Here is a 16,577-nt window from a genome sequence, read left to right as displayed (position 1 = left end):
TTTTTCTCCCATTTTCTATATTTTTCTCCCATCCCAATTTCGTATCATCCAATTCAACCCTCCCCTGTCACGGACGCTGTTTCTTGCCTCCCACAAGCTGGCTGCAATGTGGACTAAGTCATACATAGCACAAGTCCCCTCCGGTACTTGAGGTAACAGCAGTCTCATCTTTTCACCTGCGCAGCTCGATCTCTCAGTGGCGAGGAGTAACGCGTGGGAGGCTCACGCTGCCCCCGACACTTCCTGATTCTACTGTGCAGGCGCACCAACCGACCTGTAGGAGTCGCTGTCCACAACGCCTGATCCCCACCCATCAGTTTCCCACCCCCTAATACGGCCAATGTGTATTAGTACGGACGACCAGCTAAACTGAAAGCAATGTGGAGCGCTGGGCTCGAACAGGCGAGCCCAGCATCTCCAGTATTCGTGGCGAGCGCCTTGCCTACTACGCCACGTAGCCGCCCGCGATTTATTATAGGTTATACTTATAGCACATGCATGAGTAGGCCTGCCGCGATAAGCAATAAATCTATTAATTGCCGCGATAATTAAAATTAATGCAATGATTTTGACGGGCGCGATTAATTGCTATTTGCGCGTTTGTTTTAATGAGGTGGAACCAGTCCAGTACCCCTCGTCAGTCACTCCGTGTGGGGGGGCCGCTGGCCTTACTACAGAGCACAGCACGGGAGCTCCGTGGGGCACTAGCAACGCCACATATAGCTTAACTACATTTCTCAATAGTGTTGCTCCTTTTAACCAAATAGCGTTCTTTGTAGTGTAACGTTAGCTATTTTTAGACCCCAGTAGTTACTCGCTACTGCCCGGAGAAACTGGACTGCTAAATAAAGATTAAAGATCTAGTGTTGATGCTCATTCAATGCCAACAACATTAGCTAAATAGCTAACAAACGAAATACAACGTATAGCATAGCTACAACACAGAATAACGTTAATACAATTACATGCATCATTGTTTACAATGAACGGGTGGGACTAGTCAAAGGACTGGACACGGGGACAAGTTAAACATGAATACATTTATTATAACAGGTAATCGAGTTGCGCTCGCGTGCCTACGCACCACAGGGCTATTCTATTCTATACGGCTTTGACGCTTCCTCCTCATCGTTGATTGCCTGTAGTAGCTGCATCTAACGTTAGTAGCTAACGTTAAAACTAACCTAAAGTTAGTTGCTCACCAACAATCTCAACATTTGTTTTATCATTAGCTCAAAAACACAGAACCGGACGAGATGCTGCTAGGATAATAACAACAATACTTCCGCTCCGGTCGGTGGGCTTCAAAATAAAAGTCTAAAACCAAAAAAGACGGAGCGGTGGGCTTCAAAATAAAAGTTTTTGGGAAATAAATTTCTCAAAAAAAAATTCTCTAACCGGTCGCAATAATATCGCTTATCGCGATATTTTCGGGGGCAATTAATCGCCCAGCAAAATGTGTTATCGTGGCAGGCCTATGCATGAGTCTGGTCTCTTTTGAAAGGTAACATTCCGAAGTTTCTTGCACAATAAAGATTACAGAGTGCTAATGAAATAGTTACAGAGGTTTGAACACACCGAAGTAAACGTTTTGTGTACTTACATTTCTGTTTACTTGTTGCCAGATGCCTGTTTTAGGTAACAACGGTTCCATAGCCTGAAGTCTTATAGTCATACAGGTCCAAAGTTTATAAAAAATCCCACGGAAAATAAGTGTTTTACAAAGGTTTTTGTAATGTGTGTATCACAATAATTCCGCGTGATTATCCAAAATGCCCGTCCGCTCCCTTCATTCAGAGGCTCTCGTCAAAACGATAGACTTCTTTGTCTTGTGTCACTTTCCCCCACTCTCAGCGCTCGTCTGGGATCTCTTTCGGAGCAGACGCTCCATGGCTACAAAGGCGGTCAATTGGGGGGGGGGGGGGGGGGGTAATTGGTCCGCTCAGGACGTGGTCACTCGTCCGAACGGCTTGTCAAATGACGCTTGTCGGATGTTTTTGTCTTGTAACTCTAGACTGGAAGCACGCAATAGGTTGAGTGGGGTGACGATCGAAAGGTGGCAAATTCAACTTTCCAACATCTATTGGTTGATCAGCGAAAACGCAGCCCGGAGCCGACAGACGTGCGCACAAGTGTGTAACTGTGGGCCGTTCCATGCTTATTAAGTGGTTAACCTCTTAAGCCCGACGGGACCGGTACCGGTCCAAAAATGACATCACGTCATAAATCAATCTCTACAGACTGTCTTGACAAAATTATCGTTTAATTTCTCAAACGTATTCAAGTATAAACATAACCATGTCACAACAGCAGTTATAATGTATATTATCATCAATACTTTGTTTACCAATAGGTTAAAGCAGTGTTTCTCAAAGTGGGGGGCGCAGAGGCATGACAGGGGGGGCCTTGAGATTTATTATTAAAAAAAAAAAAAAATGTTCTCCATGAAAATACCATTTCTCAAAATCTGAAAATCATTATTTAATAAAACACAGAAAAGGATCACCAAGTTACTCTGGATAAAAAAAACCTTTACAGACTACATTGAGACAAAGCTTCCTGACACATCTCCATCCAAACTCTTGGAAGAACTCATTGAAATCTCATCTGATACCACCTAGAGAGCTAGTTTCAGAGTGTGGTGCTGAGTACCAAGTATCTCATGATGCAGCAGTTAAGGTGTTGATACCATTCAGCACCACATACAGTATCTGTGTGAAGCTGGCTTTTCATCCATGACAGCTCTGAAAACAAAATATAGGGCCAATTTGAAAGGTCACGATATTGGTGTTATTTCAATAAATTTAAACATGGCCCATTTCATGACTATTTTGTTGGGGGGGGGGGGGGGGGGGCCCAAAATATTTTGGTCCGCCAAAGGGGGGCCTGACAAGAAAAAGTTTGAGAAGCACTGGGTTAAAGTGTTATTAGATAGATTTTCATTTTTGTTTTGGTGTAGTTTAGTTCGCGAAAGTCTTTTAACATCGGGAATTGTAGTTTTTTTTCTGCCATTTTGCAGAGGACACCGAGAGCTTTCGATGAGCATTGGAATTTTCCCGAATGACACTTCCCAAAGCTTTCAAGCTAATTACTTCTGTATGAATTTTTTTAATATCTCTTATTACTCTGGATAATAAACCACAAAACTTAACGTTATTGACATAGAAGCGCAGTTAGTTTCTCTTCCCTATTTTTAGCATGTAGCAACAATTAGATTTGAAATTAGATTAAAAATGGTGCCACCCTGGCAAATTCAAAAGCTACTGTACATACAGTAGATTTCATTATCTGTTCTTATCCACGCCTGGTAATACTAAATCCAAATTGAACTTGGACATTTGAAATATAAGATTTGGCACAATCCATGGCTGTTAAGTGGCGCAGTGGGCAAGGCGCTCGCCACTAATGCAGGAGATGCTGGGTTCGAGCCCAGCTCTCGGCATTGCTACCAGCTTGGCTGGTCGTTCATACTAATACAATTGGTAGTATTAGGGGGTGGGAAGCTGGTGGGTGGGGATCAGACGTTGTGGACAGCGACTCCTACAGGTCGGTTGGTGCGCCTGCGCAGCAGAATCAGGAAGCAACGAGTGCGGCGTGTCCCTCCCACGCAGACCCTCACCGCTGAGAGATTGCGCTGTACAGGTGAAAAGATGCAACCGCTGCCTCGTGTACCGGAGGGGACACGTGATGCAAGGCTTGGTCCACATTGCAGCCGACCTGTGGGAGGCATGGCCTAACAGCGTTCGAGACAGGGGAGGGTAGAATTGGACAATACGAAATTGGGATGGGAGAAAAATAGAAAATGGGAGAAAAAGTAGATAAAAAAAAAAAAAAAATTGGCACAATCCATAAATGTGCGAATTGGCTATAATAAGGTAATTTATAAGCCTGCTATTCTATATTCTATAATAATATTTCAAATTGCATTGGTCCGGATGGGAGAATTCAGTACTGTATCTACAAAACCTTCTGTTTAATCATCTTCCCTTTATTAATTCCCGTAGCTTTTTTGTACACATGATCTCAAGAAGGTACTGAACGAGAACAGTGGCGGTTTTTCATGTTTGGTCATTATTAGTATGGTGTTATTCACTGTCAAAGATGCAAAGAAAAATCATTAATACTCTCCTTTGTTTCATCACAATTTAAGCAAGCCTAGTAATAAATAGACACAATATTTCTGACACTGGGAATACATTCACTGAGGTCCATAGATGTCCCTAGATATATGCAAATGGGCCTTGTAGAAGTGGAGCAATATTCCATTTACTTAGGTATGTATTTTAGGCAGATTTTCAGAAAATAGGGCTCCGAGGTTAAAGGAACACGCCAACATTATGGGAAAAGGCACTTGCTGTCTTCAGAGTCAGACAAGAAAATGTATACCAATTTCCTCTCTGTGTTCAGTAGAAGGTTTTCCAGCTGCAAGCTAGCTTAGCTTAGCACAAATTAATGGAAGCGGATACCACTAGCCTAGCTTAAAACTCCGGGAGAGGTGGTCCATATCCTCTTCCATTAATTTGTGTTGTGCTAGGTTAGCTTGTAGCCGGATATCTTTCTACTGAATGCACAGGAGAGGAAATTGGTGTCTGACTCTGGAGAAGATGGCAAGGACATTTCCCATAATGTTGGCGTGTTCCTTTTAATTATAGTTCTGTGTCCTATTCCCCTAATTCAATGTACCGGTATGTCAGAATAAAAACTAAAGGCGGTTTGCTTACCGTTGCTTAGTTATAAATAATACAATTAAATAAATCGCTTGATACATTTTTTATTTAGCCATTATTTTACAAAGAAGTCCCATTGAGATCCAAAGTCCCCTTAGCAACGTATTGAGTTAATATGGACAAATTAATAAATTTAATGGTCAATGAAATCCCAGGTGGAGAAGCAGCGTCTCGAGGCTGACCGCATGGAGCGTGAGTTCCTCGAGCGCGAGAGGCAGCGCGTGGAGTTTGAGCGGCGCCGCGAGCACGAGAGGATCCAGCGGGAGCGGGACGAGCTGCGGCGGCAGTCGGAGCAGCTGCGCTTCGACCAGGACCGCAGGCCTATGAAGAGGCCTTATGACATGGACGGCAGGTAAAACGCACAATGAGCTGTTGTTGATTTTTGAGTCGGCTGTCACAATCTCAAAATGATGTAGGGATGGAAATTTGACGCCAGCCCGTGGTTCTTTCAGGGCTAGCTCCAAATTGGCCCCATGTACTACCGGAAACCCTCCCATCCCTATTCATAAGTATTCAATTCCAAAACCAACTACAACCACATAGTGTATAATTAGAGCAATCTTGACATCCAGCGAAAGAGATGGGTGGCTAAACGATACTCTTGTGTTTTGTGCAGAAAAGACGACTGGCCGGAGAAGCGGATGGCCACGGATGACCGGTACAACAGCCGCTCAGACTTCAGCAGCAGCCGCCAGGACCGCTACCAGGACTTTGACCACAGGGACCGCAGCCGCTATCAAGATGACGCGGGGGACAGACGGGATACTGCGCGTAGTGCAGCTGGAGACAGAGACAGCCAGGTGAGAGGCATTGATTAGTACATTATCGTTATAACAATTACAAAACAAGTGTGTATATAGTCCGTTTTTAACTTTTTGTCTCTACGTACTATAGATAACGTGCTATTTGCACTATAACCTTATGTAAATAAAATAACCATCAAGTACTGTGTATGCATTCTTTGTACATTATTTCCACTTTTTTTTTTTAAACTGCAGTGTTAACACTTTGACTGCCGGGAGCCGTCTTTAGACGTCTTTGCTGGCCATGCTAAAGTTGCCGGGGGACGCTGTACGTCGTCTTTATATCAATATTTCAAAAATCTGCGATCGGATTCATAATGTCCCTCCGCTGGCCTGAGATACACCAGCAGGACCCACTGAGCTCTCTGGCGGTTCAGGAGCGCCATCTGGTGGCCGATCGCGCAACCGCTTAACAGGAAGCGCAGTAGAGGTTGTGCTAGATGTCCGTATTGCTTCCGGCCACTCGGGATAGGTTCCGGCACTCTAGCTCGTCACACTACATAGCGATCGATTGCCAATAACTCGATAAACAACATGATTTGGACGTATATACCATTATACAAGCTGGAGATGGACCGGGTAATAATATATCCCATAATGATAAAATTTCTACTCGACGATGATCGCCCAACGGCGCGCGGAGACTGGGGTGAGTTTCAGCGTGTAACGTTACCGTCTTCGATAATAACTGATATTATCAACATTTGACCCACATTAGATGATTGGTATAACGCTGCCCACGGAATTATAAACGCCCCCTCGCCCATCCGGTCAACATCAGATGACGTGTAGTAACTTCTAGAAGTACGTCTAGTTGGAATTTTTTATATCGCGCTGATTGCCATCAAACTATTTCATCATCAATATAATGCATTTGGGGCTATATATCACGTTCTGGAGAAAGCTGCAGAAAGAGATGAAAACATACTTATACATTAGACCATACTTTACTATGAATATGTGAATGAAAAAGTTTAACGTTGCTACACAATGAACAATACATATAGGACTTTGAATGGGCCCTAATAATGGCAATGTAGCAATAGAATTTAAAAAGTTATAGCCCTGCAAAGAAGGAGACTTTCTCCATAGACAAATAGCGCTGGCAATCTATGGTATATCATTAATTTAACCTTAGGCAACCAAAGTGTTAATGCCACGTTTTATTCAGTGATTGTTTACTTTCACTGTTAACACTTTCAGTGCCGGCCGTGTTTTCCTTTTTACCCCCTTGAATGCCGCCACCCACTTCAATGATGGCGTTAAAAACGCATAATCTATGTTTTAAATTATGGCTGTCTCTAATCTGCCCGTCGCTTATCAATGACTTGTTTACAGTCAACATTGTCGAAACGGATTGTTTTTTAATCGGTTCATATCCTTTTTATAGCATTTCGAAAAGCTATCGTTTTCTAGAAAATTTCAGAAAAATAGAAAGATTCCGTCATAAACGGCATTTATTGGAATATTCTCGAATACACTAGACACGTTGTCATTTGTCTGCCTATTTATGAATCGTTTTCAAATAAACGCTAGATTATCGATAGTGTACTTATATGCACGCTATAGAAGTGAGCTGAGAAATCGATTATCTTATTTCCTCAACAGCACACACACATATACACATACGGGACACGCTGTTATCTCAGTGAAAACAGCTCTGATTATCCTAAAACTGGTAACATAGACTCCTTACCTTAGATCAGATGTTCTCCAAAAAGATTATTCCGATCGTGTTTATTGATTGATTATTGGCTGCTGTAAATATATATTCCAGGCTGCTTTCCATCTCGCGATCACTTCCCTCTTCATCAGATCCCTCGCCAGCATAGTGGAGCCAGTAGGCTCCCCCCCCCCCACAGATCCACCAGTGTAATCGAATGGCCTGCAGTTACACAGGGATAGACGATAGGGGGCGGTATTTTCCCATCAGAGCTCCTAGAGGGGCTGCTGTACCAACGGGAGACTCTGTTGATGAAATATGAATTCAGATCGCTAATAAATAAATAAAAAAAAAAAACGACAATTAGCGTCGTCGGCACTCAACGGGGGGGGGGGGGGGGGCATGAAATAACGACATATGTCGTGGCTGGCACTCAAAGTGTTCATCTTTGAGCCTGCCTGTGTCCCCTTCTAACAGAACTTCTCGGACAAGACGGATAAACATAGCAGAGACACCTGGGGTGGAGGCTATGAGAAGCGGGCCATGAACACTAGGTCAGTGACGGCTACATTTAAATACACACAGATGGAGATATGGTTGTCTTTTTGTCCGGCTGACAATTTCTCTGGTCTTATTAGGGATGGAGGCCGTGACTGGGATTCCGGACGAAAGGTGGACGGAGACCGAACATGGCAAAGTAGGATTATCTGTACTTTAATACTGTATTTATTTACTGTAGCTGTAACGTTACAATAATTTACCTGTCTCAAACCCTGCTCTCTTTTCGTGATCCTCCAATCACAACCGTTGCTTCCCTAATTTTAGTTTGTCTGGGGAAAGCAACAATTGTGATAGGAGCATAAAGAAAAGAGTGGGGTTTGAGATGGGTCAATTGCTCTGTTATTTTGCCTACAACAGTGATGGGAGTTGGCATACAAGATCAAATTAACCTCTTAACTCATTCTGCGCCAACCACGTAATATGTGTTTGCTCGCCAATCGTTGGGCGCCAAAAACCAAACCATGTTAAATTTTTGGATCTTTTTCCTTTTTTTCCGATTTTAATATCAATATTACACTCACAGACCTATGTTACCGCTGAAAGCCATACTGAGACGCCAAAAGTGCAGTACCGGCCAGACCCTGCTAGGTGGCAGTATCGCCTACCCTTTGAAACCTTATTTCACACCGTGTGTTACATCTTAATCCCTCCGGGCTGAGAATTTTGGATCAGGCAAGCCTAGCGGTTCACCCGATCACATTGGAACACGTCCAGGACACTCGATGCATGTGTTGTGCCGGATTATGTCGGGGACCCGATGGACACCAATACTGGAAATTGCGATCAGACAATTGGAATATTCTTTTTGGAATACCCCTGAGGTATTCCTCATAGTAAGGACTAGCCCCTTTCGTGACTTTCGGTTTGCAAGCCTGGGGCTTTTGTGACCGGAGTCACTTGCTCACACGCCCCGATTACCCAGTAGAGAAACGACCAATCGTCATCAAGGGGCTTGCGGTGTGTCAAGAATACATCAGATCTGAATTTCAAAGATACCCAGCGTACAATATGGGTCTAACACAGCTTCACGATGGGGTCTGGAAGCTCGGAGTTGCCAATAAACAGTTTAAAACATTGTTGGGAAACACAAGTGCTACTCACAGCGAACTCTGGCAGCAAGATGGCGTCTTCTCCTTCTGCAACTTTCCTTGTTGCATGCCTGGTGCGTTTAGCAATCACTGCGCTCCCTATCGGTCCCTGTTGGTCATTACCTATAGGCCATTACAGGGTAGAATCTGCTGAGCGCGTCTCCTGTGTATTGTTGTAATGACCAACAGGGACCGATAGGGAGCGCAGTGATTGCCGACGCACCAGCCATTTTGCCAAGGTTCGCTCTGTGAGTACACTCGTTTTATAAAAATGATTTAAAATGTTTATTAGCAACTCCGAGCTTCCAGACCCCATCGTGAAGCTGTGTTAGACCCATATTGTACGCTGGGTATCTTTGAAATTCAGATCTGATGTATTCTTGACACACCGCGAGCCCCTTGATGACGCTTGGTCGTTTCTCTACTGGGTAATCGGGGCGTGTGAGCAAGTGACTCCGGTCACAAAAGCCCCAGGCTTGCAAACCGAAAGTCACGAAAGGGGCTAAGTAAGGACTATCTGACGTCAATTCCACCTTGATCCTACAATGATTTCATATCGATCCAGTTGATCAACGTATGTAGTATTCAAAACGAATGCCGTTGACGATCAGAGCATCAAAAAACGACCCCCCCCCCCCCTTTGATGCATTCATGATGAAACATAATTTTCCAAAGCACTTTTTTTTTTCTTTTTTTTTTTAATTTACTTTTGTAACTTATTTTCTGAAATTACTGGTATTTTTAAACTATTTAAGGCCAAAACATGAAATTTCTTTTTATTTATTTATATATTTTTATATCGACCCTATCTTGGTATCGGACCGATACCGATCTGTAAAAAAAAACTGCCATATCGGCCGATATTATATCGGCGGCCGATATATCGTGCATCACTAATAATACCTATTATATACATTTGATTTGGAAATAGTAGCGTGTCCAGGCGAGAAACGGCAACGACTTTAGTAAAACATAACGCCCTATAACTCAGCTTTTCAGGAATTAGCCCAGATCACTCCTAAACTATACAATATTCACCACGGGATAACGCGCGAACGTATACATGAAAAAAATGTATCTCTTTTTTGCATGTTCGACAGGAGAAAGTGACTGTCAAATGACCATAGTATTGTCTCCATAGCTATAATATAGAATATAGATAAAGCTCTCTAAACATAGTGACGCACAGTGAAAATAAGCTATGGAAAGCTGGTGCATTAGCCACAGGGATACAGGTAATGGCTGGCGCTGAAAGTGTTAAGCCCTAGCCATATTTTCCGAAAATTTGCCTAAAAGTACATACCCAAGTAAATGGAAGATTGCTCCACTTCTACAAGGTCATTTGCATGTTCTTGGTATCTAGGGACATCTATGGACCTCAGGGAATCTATTCACAGTGTCAGAAATATTGTGTATGTTACTATGCTTGAGTAAATTGTAATGAACCAAAGGAGAATATAAATTATTATTTAAAAAAAAACTGTGAATAACACACCATGCTAACATTGACAAGACATGAAAAATCGCCACTGAGCTCATTCAGCTTCTTGAGATCAAGTGTACAAAAAATCTAAGCAAATTAATAAAGGACAGATGATTTACAGGGGGTTTTGTAGATACAGTACTGAATTCTGTCATCTGGACACATGCAATTTGAAATATGAATATATAATATCAGGCCTATAAATCACCTTATGGCCAGGGCATACATCTATGGGTCGTGCCAAATCTCCTCTTTCCAATGGCAGAGTTCAATCTGGATTTAGTACCACCAGGCGCCATTTTTCATTAGATTGAAACTTTTTTTTATTTATTTTTTAGATGTTCACAGAAAGGTAGAGAAACAATCTACATGGTATTTTATGGCAATAACGTTCAGGTTTGATCGACCCATGAGATATAATCACAAAAATAACATCAGAATTTCTCGCAAAGAATATTTTCAGCAGCTTTCACAGGCTGGTGTGAGCTGGGTAGTGTAGTTTTATGAAAATTCAATGTCTATTGAAAGCCCTGGGTCTCCTCTGTTTTAGGACTACAACGCTTTCATGACTCATTATTTCCTCACGTCTAATTCATCCGGGATGCGCCGAGATATACAATACAATTAAGCATTACATCACACGCAGGAGTGGTTTGTGACCAATAAACCATGCCTAGGGGTGGTTGTTAGGCCCGAGGCGCAGCCGAGGGTCGTTAGACCCCCCTAGGCATGGTTTATTGGTCACAAATCACGACTGCACGTGGTGTAAAGCTTTTATACAACTGCCAGATTCATCCAACCTTATTTCTATACAATAAACACACATTAATCGAAGATTTATTGAAAAAACCATCCGCCAGAAAAAGTAGTTCCCACAACTCCATGTGGAAGCAGCTTGAAGTGCATCCAACCAAACTAACACATCCAACTGTGTATTATTGGAATGATTGAGAGAAGTTGCCTCATGTGGAAGCAGCTTGAAGTGCATCCAACCAACTAACACATCCAACTGTGTATTATTGGAATGATTGATTGAAAATTTTATTACCAGATGCAGAATGGGTACAATACAGTACGGCTCAATACACACAATTGTTAAGGGAATGCATAGGAAAAAAACGTTTTCTTCGCCCTATTTTTTTATTTATTTCTTTTAGCCTAAACTTAACCAGTTGGAAACCAGGGGTACAGTAATAAAATTAGCAATCAACCAATCAATCAATTCAATAGACCATGCTCACTTAAAACAGCGCTGCTTCTCTCTCAGTCTGACTCCCCCGCTGTTGCAGACAGGAGTGTGTGTGTGTGTGTGTGCGTGTGTGTGTGTGTGTGTGTGTGTGTCACAGTGTGTGTGTGCGTGTGTGTGTGTATGTGTGTGTGTGTGTGTGTGTGTGTGTGTGTGTGTATGTGTGTGTGTGTGTTTGTGGGTACGCCAGCATCGGACAGTGAGAGAGAACGCTGCAGTCAGTAGCAAGAAGGAAGTAGAAATTTAAATCAATCAATTAATCTATCAATCAAACCGCGATTTTTCTTTTGTTCTAGATTGCCTCAAGACCCATCAATTACATCATCCAACATTGTTTAAAGGGCTAACACATTCCCCTTGACAGAATCGCTTCATATTTAGTCGTTTAGTCGCCATTAACATATCCATTTGTAAATATTATTGGCCACCTTCTTGTGATCCGGCGGAGTGATGTGATGTGGGTCGGTTGTGGGCGGGTCCTGGGCCAGCAGCGTGGATTGTTGCCAATAAAGACGTGTAAAATGACTGTTTCAGCCAATCAGAATCGAGAAATGTGCATGCCGTTGTATAATATACGATAATCATTGGTAAACAAACGTAGTGCTGAAAATATACACTTTGACTGCTGTTTTTGATAGGGTCAGGGTCTTTACTCTTGGCTACATTTGAAGAAGAAAAATTGCAACATTAATTAATACGGACTGTATTGATCTATTTATTACGTGATATTAAATCCGGGGTTAATAACGAGGCCTGTGAGGCGAGTATGGACTTCTGGTAAAGAAGAGAGGTTGAGACCAGTCCGTGTTCTCAAAAGACCTCCAGTTCATAATAGAGTGGGTTGGGACGTGATCATCATTGAATTTTTTTGTAAGGTACAATGTATATTAATGAACATTCAGAATTTTGCAATAAAACATTGATGTAAATACACCTGAATTAGCAGAGGCAAATTTTCACCGGTAGTCCCCACATAAGACAGTGTATACAGTACATACAACCAAAAATACGATACATAGAACCACAAATGCATAAAACCAGAACAATACATAAAAACCAGGAATCCATATGGTACAATTACAAGGTTAAAACAAAGCAGAAGTAGAAATTACAGGAGTAATACTTATCCTAAAATGTGACTAGAGTGCTATCTAGGTGGGGCATATCCTAAAGTGCAAATGCTAAGGTGCGAGCTAGGCTAGGCCTATCCTAAAGTGCTATATTTTTTTGTTTTAAAGTGCATATTAGGCAGTGCCTATCATAAAGTGCTCATTGCTATCATAAATAGCTTATCGCCCCCCAAATGCCACTAGGCCTAGTGTTCACAGGTCTGCCTGCCTATGAGCCATGATTTATGCTGTCTCTTTAGAGCAGCAAACGTAGGACTTTCTGGAATAGCCATAGGCAAGGCATTCCAGCTAGTGCAACCTTTGATAGATAGAACATTCTGTGCAAAAGTAGACTTTCTAGGTTCGACAACACAATCCCCCCTGGAGGCTGACCTAGTACTAAGCTCACTATTTTTCTTCCTAATAAAGTCCCCCAGGGGTGGAGGGGCCATGATGAATTTGTTGTGATCCCTATTGTGTAATACCTCAATACTGTTCAGGTCATGTGTTTTGTTATTGTGGAAGTATAAATTAATGGAGGATATGCGCTAAAGAGAGATTTCACTCTGCGGACTGATCATGTCTCCATGGTTTTTGTATTAATAAAGCTGTGTTTGACTCCGTTGATGAGAAACATTGCCAACTACACCATATTCACACAGTGGCCATTTTGTTCTTATGTCATACTCTGATTTGACAGAGCAAAATGGCTGCCCTGTGAATATGGTCAATAGATCCTCGATCAATGATTGAGTGAAGGCTAACGTCGCCGTCACTCTATTCTGCTTCCAACTTTTGGTCAATGTTCAAACCAAGTCCCTCTCTGTGTGAATATCTCTCCTGACCAGCCTATTAAATTCAAACATGCATCCAATCCCTGGAGCCAAAAGTGTTGCCAGTAGTTGGTCGTCTTCTGGTGTTGTGTGGTGGTTGTCACCTGTGCAGCCCTCTCAATACTGTCCTAATGCAGTAGTTCTGCTCTTCTCCTCCAGGTAGAGACGGAGCGATCCCAGGCCAGAGCCACATGGCACGTGGGGGCGGCGTTACAAGGTAAGAACTGGATGATTGGGGACTGGTTTCACAGACATGGAATCAGCCTAATTCAGCACTAAGACAGTTATCATATTGGAAATGTTAACAACTTTTAACGATAAGAACAAAAACAAAATGTGTATATATATATATAAGTATGTATATAGAGTGTAATACAAAATGACTCATAGCTTAATAGAATACCATAAATTTTATCAAACAGGAGGGTGCTTTTCCCTTTCTGAGAAAATGCACTGTGGCTTCACTCATGCAGTATATTGAAGTTGTTAATTGAAATTCCAACCACATACAGTGTTGCTCAAAAGTATGTGAACCCCTTTGGAAGTCATTTCTTCACACATTCATCTTTATTATATCTTTATCTAATTTATGATAACACATATCATGATTGAATGAAAACACAAATGGTTTGAATATATTTAGATTATTTACTAAATACAATTATTAAACATGAAATATGCTTGTATGTGTTGTGAACCTTTGGGATCCAGCAGCTGCTGGCACCTATGACTTCAATTAAACCTTTCCTAGAGTTGAATACTAGTCGCTTGCATGTGCTTTGATGGATTTTGGTTAGTTTTCATCATTGAATTCCCTCAATTCACTGACATTTTAGGGATTCCTTGCATGAAGAACTCACTACAACTTCTACAGTATTTCAATGTGTCCCAAAGGTCTGTCATCTCAGACCATCCGTAATGCTAGATGTCTTCTCAGTTAACCACTATTATGTATTTCTGGATTGTTGCCTTGCTGCATAACTCCTTTGGCATGGCTACAGGTCATATGACCTGTCATTTCCCTGTAGAATTTTAAAGTAAAAACATAGAATTCACAGATTTCCTGATAATGGCAAGGTCACCAGGACCAGAGGCAATAAAGCAGCCCACATAAATGACACTCATCACCATGCATAATGATAGGTATGGTGTTATAATGGTGGATGATGATGTGAATAACACAAATTCCAAAGGGGTCACATCCCTTTGGAATTTGTGTTATTCACATTGTCATCCACCATTATAACACCATACCTATCATTATGCATGGTGGTGGGTGACTTTCGAGCAACACTGTACACATGTCCAGTAGATGGTATTCCAATGAGATGATGCCACTGCAATGGTGAAACTAACACTGGGTTTGTGTGTTATTCTCCTCCGATCCCCAGCCGTGGCGGCCTCTTTAACACAGGGACGTCCCAGTCTCTCTCTGGAGCTCTCAACAGGCAGAACCAGCTGATGCAGGGCAGTGGCTTGCAGAGTGGAGCCTTCGGACGCCGCTACTGATGGCTGTCTGGACGTTCGGCCGACTGCTTGTCCCTGTCTGCAAGAGGGTTGATCTAGATCATGCTGATAGATGATAACCCGATTTGTACGACCGATCTTGTCCGCTTTGGAGAAATGTGCAAAACAAGTAGGAATCTGTATTGGACCGTTTCGTGGTGTATATTTCAGTCAAGAAGGGTTTGTGTAGAGCTGGCATGATGGGCTTGAATACGCCAGTCCTTTCTCTCTTTAACACTTCACACCTATTTCCATTTGGGGAGGTCTCCCTCTCACTGAATGTGCCCGTTTGCCCGTCACTCGTTCAGTTCTATCGAAGTTAAACTCGTCAGCCGCTTGTAAATTGCTCTTAAGCGCTTTCTTTTTAGACAACTTTTTCTTTTCTTTTTGTTGTTGTGACATTTTCCTTTTTAAGATGAAGTGGGCGGTGAACCTTGCCTGTACATGACAAACATTTTTAAATGTCACAGGTCACCCCCCGGTTTTCATGCTTGTTACCTTTTATTTTCATGATTCTTATACAGTATTTTCTTAATATTTTCTGTACTTGAAGTGATTTTGTGCGAGTTTTGATTATTGGTGAGAAATGCTCAGGAACGTGTCTTTTGTGTTTGATTATAATTAACTAAAATCTGTGGTAAATCTAAAATGTTCTGACTCACAAAAAGTCCATAATTGTGTCTCGGCCTAAATTTTCTGTAACTCATTTTATTTTATTTTTTATTGTCTTTAGTTTTTGATTTCCCCCCTCTCCTTTTTTCAGTCCTAGTATTGCCACTGTAACAAGTTCACCTGAATGACTATGTGCTCATACAGTAGAAGATGGAGACCTTGTTCGACTTGAGCATAATTGTTGATAATTGATCCAAAAAAAAAAATGCTGCCCAAAATAAAAGATTTTTCATTTCATTTTTTAAGTGTTATTGATGAAATTAAAACTAAGAAGACATTTAGATTGGAAGCACAATTTACAGGATAATTGGACATTTTCAACCCAGATCAAATAGTTCTGTATGGATCATATTCAGACCAAGATCTCGTCAGTTGGCCCACGAAGAAGGAGCACCTTGTGTTTTTCTGGGAGCTGAAGTTTCTGCAACTCGAGGCTGAAATTCAATCCAACGGGGCAATGAAGCAGCGTTCAAAAAGTGTCCTCAAAGGCAGCCAAGTATGGTGCTTTAATTGTTTTAATGACTAAATTGACATATTTACTGATGAGATCTGGTCGTGGTCCATCTGATGAGATCTGGTCGTGGTCCATCTGATGAGATCTGGTCGTGGTCCATCTGATGATATCTGGTCGTGGTCCATCTGATGAGATCTGGTCGTGGTCCATCTGATGATATCTGGTCGTGGTCCATCTGACGAGATCTGGTCGTGGATCTGACGAGATCTGGTCGTGGTCCATCTGATGAGATCTGGTCGTGGTCCATCTGATAATATCTGGTCGTGGTCCATCTGACGAGATCTGGTCGTGGTCCATCTGACGAGATCTGGTCGTGGTCCATCAGATCTGGTCGTGGTCCATCTGATGAGATCTGGTCGTGGTCCATCAGAT

General features: G+C 42.1%; 1 protein-coding gene across 2 annotated transcripts in view; it reads left to right on the top strand.

Moving 5' to 3' along the window:
• Positions 1-15,928, top strand: part of safb (scaffold attachment factor B) — a 45,597-nt gene extending 29,669 nt beyond the window's left edge. The window contains exons 16-22 of one of the 2 annotated variants that reach the window (XM_084338175.1): positions 4,883-5,079; positions 5,180-5,236; positions 5,344-5,527; positions 7,671-7,747; positions 7,832-7,890; positions 13,673-13,730; positions 14,905-15,928. In XM_084338175.1, the coding sequence (XP_084194301.1) occupies positions 4,883-5,079; positions 5,180-5,236; positions 5,344-5,527; positions 7,671-7,747; positions 7,832-7,890; positions 13,673-13,730; positions 14,905-15,022 (750 nt within the window). In that variant the 3' untranslated portion in view covers positions 15,023-15,928. The remainder of the gene's footprint in view (positions 1-4,882; positions 5,080-5,179; positions 5,237-5,343; positions 5,528-7,670; positions 7,748-7,831; positions 7,891-13,672; positions 13,731-14,904) is intronic. The other variant, XM_084338176.1, reaches the window with a different exon arrangement.
• Positions 15,929-16,577: the final 649 nt, after the last annotated feature.

The sequence above is a fragment of the Notolepis coatsorum genome, assembly GCF_963971535.1.
Source record: "Notolepis coatsorum genome assembly, chromosome: 2".
In the NCBI taxonomy this organism is placed as follows: Eukaryota; Metazoa; Chordata; class Actinopteri; order Aulopiformes; family Paralepididae; genus Notolepis; species Notolepis coatsorum.
Note: the sequence above shows the minus strand (reverse complement) of the source record. Positions and strands in the feature narration are given on the sequence as shown.